General features: G+C 38.1%; 1 protein-coding gene across 1 annotated transcript in view; it reads right to left on the bottom strand.

The window, feature by feature from the left end:
• Window positions 1-10,056, bottom strand: part of LOC123675950 — a 142,574-nt gene extending 132,518 nt beyond the window's left edge. The window contains exons 1-2 of the mRNA XM_045611535.1: window positions 9,893-10,056; window positions 6,392-6,626 (exon numbers count right to left, since the gene is read on the bottom strand). Coding sequence (XP_045467491.1) covers window positions 6,392-6,626; window positions 9,893-10,005 — 348 coding nt within the window. The 5' untranslated portion in view covers window positions 10,006-10,056. The remainder of the gene's footprint in view (window positions 1-6,391; window positions 6,627-9,892) is intronic.
• Between the last annotated feature and the right edge of the window lie 957 nt (window positions 10,057-11,013).

Genomic DNA, 11,013 nt, shown 5'->3' on the forward strand with positions numbered 1-11,013 from the left:
CTCCAGTCACAATTCGATGCAGTAATGCCTCCCGTCTTTGCCTTGCAAGCAACTGTTCACAAGCAAATAAACGCCTTTCAACATATATCGGCTTCAACTCGTACGGCACCCATTTTTCTTGTTTCTGAATCATTTCCATGACTTTCAAGCGTTTTGAAATGGTTTGTTGCGGCACTCCCAATAATCATGCCAATTCTTGTTAAGCTTGACAATAGTCTTGATCAAGTAATGCCTACAATTCAGCATCTTCGAAAATCTTCTCTCTTCCACCACCATGCTGGTCTTCAACGTCAAAATCACCGATCTTGAAGCGTTGAAACCACTCTCGGCACATTCTTCCACTAATTGCAGCCTCACCACAGGTATTTGAGAGCATTCGATGAGCCTCAGCCGCAGATTTCTCCATATTGAAGCAGAAATTCAAAATCTGACATGTTCAATCGAGAATAACTTTATGATCCAGACACAAATCGACTAATATTTCGATGGCGTTAGGTTTACAAATACCTAAGCTTATTGTATGACATCTACGATCTATTTATTTCGACTACCACTCACCGCTACAGCCATCTATTGCAAAACGGCAGAAGCAAAGTTGTACACCTAATACTACGAGCAAATGAAATTTATTTCACACGACATTTTTACTAATAATGAATGTTTGGTGACCAAACTATTCCTCAACGTTATATCAACGTACCTGTGCACATTTGGTAGATTGCAACAGAGCGTAATTGCATCCTAGAATATTTAATATTCTCAAATAATACTGCATTGGAAATAATTCTTGACGAAGCAAAAGAGCGATTTACTCGGAGAACGAGCGCTCAAAAATCCATTTCCGAACTACCTGTCCATAATTATTACCATTCGAGACTAACTTTTCCCCTATATTCATTGACTCCAGCTCGAACAGCCTCCCATACGACTCTATAGACCGACATAATTCTAAAGCAGTACAAAGTTTCGAACTTCGAACGTGGGTCTCGAATCCAGACTTATCAATTGGTAACATTGTTTACTGGAGTGATCGAGGACCCTCCGTATGACGTAACGGATGTTCCTCCACCTCCTAACCCTCTTCAAGCGGCGAATTTCCGGTAGAAGGAGATGCGACGTTGTCGGAAACTCGAATTTCCACGAATACTCGATTATTATACCGTGAAGATGAACGTCAAGGTCGAAACGTCGAGATCGCAACTTGGGGAAGTTTTGCGTGTGCGATTGGCAGCCTTGCAATGGGTTGGCCTAGGGGAAGTAATGGCCCACGCTTCTATGGCTACTATTATAGGTTTATTATTTTCATTAATTAACCTTTATCAATGTTAATTATTTTCGTTGGAATCGATCAAGCAGGAAACTAATTGTTAACCCACCTCTTTTACGTTTTGGGCTGTATAGAATTCAGAGGCACATTGATTGAAATTGATAACGTAGCATTTTCAGGTGCTTTAGAAGGTTATTAAATAAGGTCATAAATCCTTAGATACTAGGTGTTTATCATGTGCATTCATAAAACTCATGAAACATAAAATAAAGTCGTCAACCGCAGGCTTTACGTAAGAGATATCTCCCAGAAGGCTTTTATTTCGTATTCAAAGATACTTAGACGTGCCATGGGAAGGACCAAGAATTTTAAAAATCACGTTAAGAGAACGGGAGATACCAGAGGAGTGGGGGTGATGTCATTCTAGGGAGTAGATCATATATTTTTAAATCCTCATAAAACTATGATCAAGAGAGCACCAAGTACATGGGGTAGCGTGTTGTTTATATTCCTTCGGCTGCAATTTTGTACACTTGTGATGAAGCTCACTTGCATTACTCGCAATGTTTTGATAAGTGCAACACCAAAGACCTCTCATCAGCTTAAAAGTAAGAGTTTGGTGTGATTTCTCGTCTATAGCTATTATTTAGACAATATAGGTTTTGATACATAGTTTTGAAGAAAAATATTTCTGAATTACTCTCACTCTGTTCATCAAATGTAACCTTAGTATCGGTTAATAACAGATAATATATATTTCTTTTTTTGAGAAATGAAATGTTATAAATTATTTTTGGAACTAACCCCTTTAATGCGTAGTTTCTCCTGCTCCTTTTTTTGATGCTACACTCTACTTCTACTACTAATAGGGATCGTCAATTCTAACACCGCTCACCGATTTTCCGTAATCCTCACAGTTTAATAAAAAACTGAATTTGTAGTTTTGGAAAAAAAACAGTGAAAATTCAATCTCCATACAAAAATAGTTATATCTATATGTTGATTTTGACTGGAATTACTTCAAATAAATATAAAACTACCACTATATTAACATATTCGGATTCAGAATCGATTGAGCATTCAGAAAATAGAATAGAAAATGAAATTTGATGAAGTAGTCCAAATGAAGAAACGATTGATGAGAAATTGTCTCTAGACCTTCTCATTTCGAGAACCAGTCAAATTTGCAAAAAATTTTGATTTGAAAAAACGGCTTTTCCTCAATAACTTTCCATGCCTTTCGATATTTTTTCCATAACATATATGGATATCCTGTGAAGAATACTATCATTGTGATGGGTCACTTTTCAATATTGCTCAAAGGATAAGGCACAAAATCCAGTGACCAGCTTACGTGAAACACCCTGTACAAATGAAAATTGGATATTCCTTGAATAATTTCAGGAAAAAATGTCCTATAAACATGGACGCAAAATTAGAGATATTTCTTCTAACAAATCACCGATTTTTATGGGCTTTTAACATAATTTCTTACAAAAAATATTCATTGAAAAAAATTTTTATAAAAGAGGTAAAATCCGGATTTTGTGGAGATTTTTAAAAAGACTCTTGAAGTACTTCCTCTCGACGAAAGTTGGACCTATTCCCAACTTCTATTGATCATATAATAGTTCTGGCAACACCGCACATTATTTTCCTACCTCTTGACAAGTATTGACAGATCACGGAAAGCCACGTGGTGGTGTTCCCTCTTGATACCTTTCTCTTTACGATGAAATAAACAACCATCGATTTCTCTTGAAATACACGATTTTTTGTTTCAATATCAAAATGAAACCTTTTATCCGAACACCCTTTACTTCCCTCTGCTTCTAAATGTCACTGGACTCGACAAAGACGTCGCTCAACCTACATTATCTATTTTCATAACACGGCTACGTTCCACCTGCGTTGTTCGTTGAACTGACATACTAATTGGTATTTCTTTGATAGTTCAACCTTCTCAAACAAGCTGAGCCAACATCTTTTCCCAATGGCGGTCACAGTTAACGCTACTCAAATATTATTCGTCGTTTCGTCCTCCTCTAAATGTTCCATTCCGAGTTGACTTGAGCGCCTTAAGGCCGAGGGGAAGGATTTTATTGTATTACGGTAATGGGAGTTTGAAACTGGCTTGAAAAAGGTTGTGAAAATACGGACTCGTTGTACGGCGTTTTCAACTTTTTTGAAATATTCCGAGTTCCTTCGGTGTTCCGAGCTGTTGGGGGTTTATCTTTGGGCTTTGGGGATGAGTCGTTTGCACACAGCCCCTGATTGATTGATTAGGGTTGGTCATTTGGATGTGATGGGAGCGTTCCACCTCCGAACGGTGCTTCTTGCAAATTTTACAGGGTTTTAATTTATCTACGGATAGCTGGCTGTATTTGAACCCGACGATGATAATCATCTGTTGGTTTATGTCTTCAAAATGAAAAAAAACCTACTAAAGGGTGTTTTTTTTTAGAGCTATAGAATTTTAAATTGCAATAAAACAATGATGGATTATTCGATTGACATGAATTTTATTTATCCGCAAGATAATCTTGTGGCATTACATTTTAAATATGATTTCTGGCATATGACCGCCACGGCTGGCTCGGATGTAGTACAATCTGGACGTCCAATTTTCGATTACTTTTTCCAACATTTGTGGCCGTGTATCGGCAATAACACGGCGAATGTTGTCTTCCAAATGGTCAAGGGTTTGTGGCTTATCCGCATAGACCAATGACTTTACATAGCCCCACAGATAGTAGTCTAGCGGTGTTGAATCACAAGATCTTGGAGGCCAACTCACAGGTCCAAAACGTGAAATTAGGCGGTCACCAAACGTGTCTTTCAATAAATCGATTGTGGCACGAGCTGTGTTACATGTTGCGCCGTCTTGTTGGAACCACAGCTTCTGGACATCATGGTTGTTCAATTCAGGAATGAAAAAGTTAGTAATCATGGATCTATATCGATCACCATTGACTGTATAACGTTCTGGCCATCATCGTTTTTGAAGGAGTATGGACCAATGATTCCACCAGCCCATAAAGCGCACCAAACAGTCAGTTTTTGTGGATGTAACGATGTTTCGAAATACACTTGAGGATTAACTTCACTCCAAATGCGGCAGTTTTGTTTGTTGATGTAGCCATTCAACCAGAAGTGCGCTTCATCGCTAAACAAAATAAAATGGACGTAATGCGCGATACGTATTCCGCACACAACCATTATTTTCGAAATGAAATTGCACTATTTTCAAGATTTGTTCAGGCGTGAGTTTATTCATGATGAATTGCCAAACCAAAATGGGAATAAATCACTTGACAGCAGTTACATCGGTCGCCATCTTGAACAGTAATGCCATTTTAAAGTTATATACCTCTAAAAAAAACACCCATTATTACTGCTACTGGCACCAAACGCTCAAACCATTGTCTGAGTCTCTTTCAGAGAACACCCTGTATCTCCAATTTGGAAACACCCTATACTGTTACTACGTGGAGTACCCAATGGACTCAATTGGAAGGGAGTTTGATACATCATTCATAAAAATAATTGATGAAAAATGTAAACCTACACCTAAAAAGTTGAAAGATTCGTTACGTCCCACTCGAATAAAAGTCGCATGAAATTCAACGAATATGCAAATCCCCCAGAGCGCGCTAAAAACTGAAAACAAAACATCGAGACTGATTTTTCATCGACAAAATCCTTTTGTTCGTTTAAAAAACGCAACAAGGCTTTCCGAGTACACAATTTTTCACGGTTGCTTTTCAGCACCAAATTAGCCAGTTAGGATTATTCTCATTCCAATTAAGTCACAATATTCGATTCAAAGCTGAAAATTGTTCGAATGAAAATCCCGGGTCATGCTGAGCAATAAAATTGCGAATGTATGTTTTGACTCTCTTAATGCCGATATGTCGCGTTTTTAGATAAAAAGTTTGAACAGAAACTGCGCATATCATCTTGCATGATTTACAATTTAAATTTCATAGGAAAATGCATAACGTTCAATGTGATTACTATGAGATATGTCTAATCAGCACATATTACAGGGTGTTCCCAAATTCACCTAATAAATCGCAGGCCTAACCAGTAAAAACACACTTTTTGTTAATAAGAATATCACCTTATTCGTCATCATAGTCACCTTCTAGTTCTCAATACCTTTTCTATAGAAAGATTCATCTTTGCTTCCGAATTAGAGCCAAATTTCCTTAAGCATTCTTTTAACGTCTGTAAAACTTCAGTAATGACTTGGGAGCAGATCTCTCTGTTTTTCCATAGCAAATTGAGAATCTCACCTTTCACCTCCCCATCTCCAATACACACTCAGCAAATTCATTATTACTAGGTGTTTTTCTTTCTAACGGGTGTTTTTTTCGAGGTATATAACTTCAAGTTGGCATTACTGTTCAAGATGGCGACCGATTTAGCAGCTGTCAAATGATTTATTCCCAGTTTGGTTTGGCACGAGCTGTGTGACATGTTGCGCCGTCTTGTTGGAACCACAGCTCCTGGACATCATGGTTGTTCAATTCAGGAATGAAAAAGTTAGTAATCATGTAGTAACGTTCTGGACATCATCGTTTTTGAAGAAGTACGGACCAATGATTCCACCAGCCCATAAAGCGCACTAAACAGTCAGTTTTTCTGGATGTAACGGTGTTACGACATACACTTGAGGATTAGCTTCACTCCAAATGCGGCAGTTTTGTTTGTTGACGTAGCCATTCAACCAGAAGTGCGCTTCATCGCTAAACAAAATAAAATGTACGTAGTGCGCGATACGTATTCCGCACAGAACCATTATTTTCGAAAGAAAATTGCACTATTTGCTAGCGCTTTTTAGATGTGAGTCTATTCATGATGAATTAACAAACCAAACTGAGAATAAATCACTCGACAGCTGTTAAACCGGTCGCCATCTTGAACAGTAATGCCAACATAAAGTTATATACCTCGAAAAAAACACCCGTTACAACATCATCCCCAAAGCAGCAGGGAACTTTGGGTATTCGATTTCAAGGTAACACTCAATTGGGTTCAATCCCCAAGAGCAAGGTCGAAACCTAAGTATTGACTTTCCAAAAAATGTAGAAACTAAATGTACGAACTTCTTTTACTTACGTTGATCACAGGAACTCTATTTTTCGACTCTCTGTCTGCTGACCTCTGTTGAAGGTGGCGGCTAAGGGCGAACATCTCAGCCAGCCTAGACCTTGTCTTCTGGACAGGTGGGTTGATGGGTGCTACTTGCTGAGGGTTCCGTTTTCGAGTGGGAAACACAAGATGCTCTATGTTTGGAGTGTAACCAGGATCCATCCTCACGAAGTCCTGCATCGTGAGTTTGGTTGATCCTGTCCTAGAAAGATAGTGAGCGTGATTAGATCGTTGAAGAACAGATCCACTCAAATTGGATAACATGTGAAGGTCGATTGGGTAGAAAAATGCTTTTCGAAACTCTAATCAATTTGTTCGTTCATTTTCCAGACAGATCATTTCGTCACAAGGTCTGTGATTTTTTAATTTTGACATGGGAATGGTCTCATCCAATAAGGTGTAACTCACTGATGAGTAATTCAGGCAATTAAGGTTACTGTCTGTGAAAAAAAGAATTCTTAAAACAGTGTACTTATTTGATTTTGATTAATTCGTGTACCAAATGAATGACTGCATCATCAATTTCCAACCCCAAAATTATACTTTCAATATAACCAATATATACTAACTGACCCCATCTTCTGTTACCTCTGACGATTGAGCATGGGGTGCTTTTGCTTTTGCACATGCAAGTAGATCACCTCTAGTATTTATTCAAGGTAACATGACAGCGCTGCGTTACCTTCGAGAAATAGTGGAGCCATATGTTCTCCCTCACCTTAACCGGCTTGAGAATCCAATATTTCAGCAAAATAATGCCCGACCTCATGTTGCCAGAGTTAGGTCAAACTTTTTCAAAGCTACCCATGTGAATATTTTGCCATGCCCGCCCAGATCCCCCGATCTTTCGCCCATAGAGCATGTATGGGACATCATGGGTAGAAGGCTTGGAAATTTACCCCAGCCCCTACGGACTGTGACTGCTCTGAGACATGAAGTACAGGTAGCTTGGGATAGTATCCCTCAAGAAGAAATATACCATATTATTGCATCAATGCCGAGACGTGTTAGGTAGTGTATAGATAATGGCGGTGGATAAACAAATCATTGAAAAATGTATTAAAAGAAATTGTGAACCCTTCGTTTTTTTCTCCAAATTTCAATAATTTACTCCTTGGTATACTATGTTTCACCAAAAAAAATTTAAATTTGAACAGTTCCTTCTAGGTGTTGCAGTTTTTTGTCAGTTATTAATACCACTTGATATAGACATGGCATTCGAAACCAGTATCATAAAGTGGTAATTTAAGAAAATCTGATGAAAAATTCTCTTCATCCCGCTAAATAGGTACTTGTACGAATCTTTAAGCAACTCTCCTCTTATTCCTCAATTATTACAACCAAATCCTCAGAATAATGCCTTCACCAAACACCAGAAACCCTCCAGAAACAAGAACGTAACCAACCCCCACTACTCTGAAAAGGAAAACAACAAGAATTAATAATTTCCTCTTTCCTTTCATCCCCTTGAATTAACTACCCTACCTTCCTATTCGAAACGGATTCAACAAATTATCTTTTGTTGAACGAGCATGAAGGCCACGCAGCATCCAAAAAGACTACTTCTGAATAATCAAACCAGCCCACATTTCAATTATTGGCGAAATTATCGATTCTGCCAACACAAATCATGGTTGTTTCGATTTGACAGCTTCACTATCCCATCGGAGCAATCCAACCTCGCAAAAAAACAATTTATGTTAAACAATCTCGTGATAATTTTCGGGCACGGCTGAAAAATCCATATTTCAGTTCAGTCAACAAACAGAGCAGGGATTTGGGCATTCCATGCACGTACATGGATATGAAGGGTAGCCAACATTAGAAGTTTGCGGTTGCCACACCCAATCTTCCTCAGTTATCACTACCTTCCTCAGTTTTCGTTTCTCAAATCGTCACTTTCCTAGAATTCAGGATGTATTGCACAGCTATCTTCATCTTTTACTGTCTGCTGTTCCTATGTGTCAACTTTCACTCTCACCAAGAATGAATATCTCAGTGCTTAAATTCGATAGCATAGAAGTTGGGCTACTTGCCACGACACGAGGCGTTAAATCATATTCTCAGAGGCGATTTCTTATTGTCTGAGTGCTAATTTGCACCCCATGAGTTTGCTCAAGCTGATTCAGAAGGAGGCGAGCGGTTGCAAACCGTTGTCTCAACGAAGAAACTCTCAAGTAACGTTCTTGAATGGCAATTGTTACCCGTGGTCTACCCTGTCCTGGTCTTCGGACATTCATACCTGTCTCCCTGAATCGCTGCAACATTCTGGACACACTTGTATGGGAAACTCCAAACCTTTCTGCAATTCTTGTGTATGTCCACCCTTCTTCTCGCAAAACTACCGCTTGGGCACATTCCTCTTGGGTCAAATTGCGTGTTTCGCGTTGCATAACGATCGAGTGTAGAAAATCAAACGAAAGAAAAACTATTGATCACTAGAATTGATCGAGAACAACTGATTTCAGAATGGAGCCAATACATTCAAAATCTGATAATCTCATCTTTTTTTATTCCTGCTGGGAAAAAACATCTGTATTGAAGAAAAACGTTGAAGGGGATAACATATGCATGCCTTATTCTGATAAAAATAATTATCATTGAGAACACCTTCAGTTGTAGAATAAATTTGAGATTTCCATAATGTGTGTTAATTCTTTTGCACAGTGTATATATGAAACCGGGCATACTATGAAGTTCTCAGAGTCTAGGTGCTTAAGATCTGAGCGAAATAAATATAAACGAGAGTTTTTGGAGGCGGTTGAAATCATGAGCCATGAAACAAATTTAAATATCTATTCAGATTTTAATGGTATTAATTCCATTTATTGCAACATCGTTCAATTGATTAATATGAGTCAAATTAGATGATTATGCATTACAGATAATTCCCTCACTATAAAACGCCTTATGATTCCTGATTTTGTGACGTCACTCGTCCTCTGTTGTCATTCCTCTCTGTGTCTCTTGTCTTAGTGTTTTTTCTATATTTTTAACCTTTGACATTATTCGTTCATATGTCTTTTAAGATTTGACTAGTTGTTTAATTCTGTTGTTAAGATTGAGAAAAGTATAGTTATTCCTTGCAAGTTACATATTATATATGGACATTGAAATAATTTTAACATTTAAGACTCACATTGATGTAAGTTCTGCTGTATTGATTTCTGTGTGTTTTTTACAACTTTTTGTAATTTTCAGAAGGACAAGTATTGTCCGAAAGCTTGGCTGAAGCAATAAAAAGCTAAAATTGTTCAATTTTGACTACATACCCGATAACCTTTCTGTTTCGATGTGTAGTTAGTTGATAAAAAAAAACTCGAAATAACATGATGAGAATAGGTCCTCCTGAATTTTTAGACAAAATCAATTTTATCACACGAATACCACTGAATCAGTTTTAAAGAAAAAAGAGAGGAGGAATGTCATCGGATAATCATTTCTATGGTCCTATTATAACATACTTACCTAGAGGGTTGTTTGGGAAGGGTAGATTTCCTTTTGACGTTGAAGGGACGGTGGGGACCTGTATTGTCAAGCATGATGGGACGATCTCTGAGTCGCATTCCTTCCCTGTACATATTACATTCGTTGACCCATCTGTATGGATTGGCCTTCCAGTTCTGACTTCATCTGAAAACGAGAGAGATTAGATTGCTTTTAATTTTGTTGATTGGAAAACATTCAGAGTAAGGAGTTTTTCGAACCTATCATTTTGAGCATTTCCGAAACCAAAAGTGAACTAAGAATGGGGAAGTAAGTCAAGCTCAAAAAATAAACAAACAAGCAAATTTATTTCTTGAGTGGAAAGTCTTGAGGTTTTACTTTCCTTCAACCTTCACCTGTTCTTTTCGTTAAGAACTATTCTCTTGCCGTCGAGCACTATTCTCTGAAAGTTCTTATGATTAACTTTAACTCGACTTTTCTTCTCCTTGAACTCACAACGATATTTGTAGAATATACTCAATCTGGACTATTCGCATATTCAAACCCATATTCTTGTTGCATGCCATAAAACTTCGAGTAGGTTTTGAGAGTGTGGCGACTCCTCATAAAGCTCCACATAGCAACAATATACACAGCATTCGGTAGCCTAGACGTTAAGAGGTAGACTCACGCACCGAGATGCGACAAGGTCCCGGGTTCGAGTCCCGGCAGCTCCCGACAATAATAAATTCCCCAAGCGTCTGTGACACGGCACACACAAATATACCAAAGTCAAACTGATGAGTCCGGTGTGTATGCCAGGGACGAAACGCATAAGTAAGCATATGTGAAATACTACAAGAGCTATGTGCTTTCATAGAGCTGCTTGATATATACATGGTCGCTGACACAAAATGCTCTATGCAATGTGCGTACATAATTTCAGAGCATACAGTTGACGAGATATTGAAGGTTAAGTGATAAGGAAAGTGATTCTTAGCTGTAGGCTAAATATGTAAATTACCAAGGCCATTCTTACACTTAATCAAAAAACTTTTGTGGTGAATTCATTATTTAAAATTCTCCGCATTTCATTTAACCTGGCTGTGGCGCACCCTACATGTCAAATTTCAAATACGGAAATAAATTTGATTACATTCAAT

The sequence above is a fragment of the Harmonia axyridis genome, chromosome 3, assembly GCF_914767665.1.
Source record: "Harmonia axyridis chromosome 3, icHarAxyr1.1, whole genome shotgun sequence".
NCBI lineage: Eukaryota > Metazoa > Arthropoda > Insecta > Coleoptera > Coccinellidae > Harmonia > Harmonia axyridis.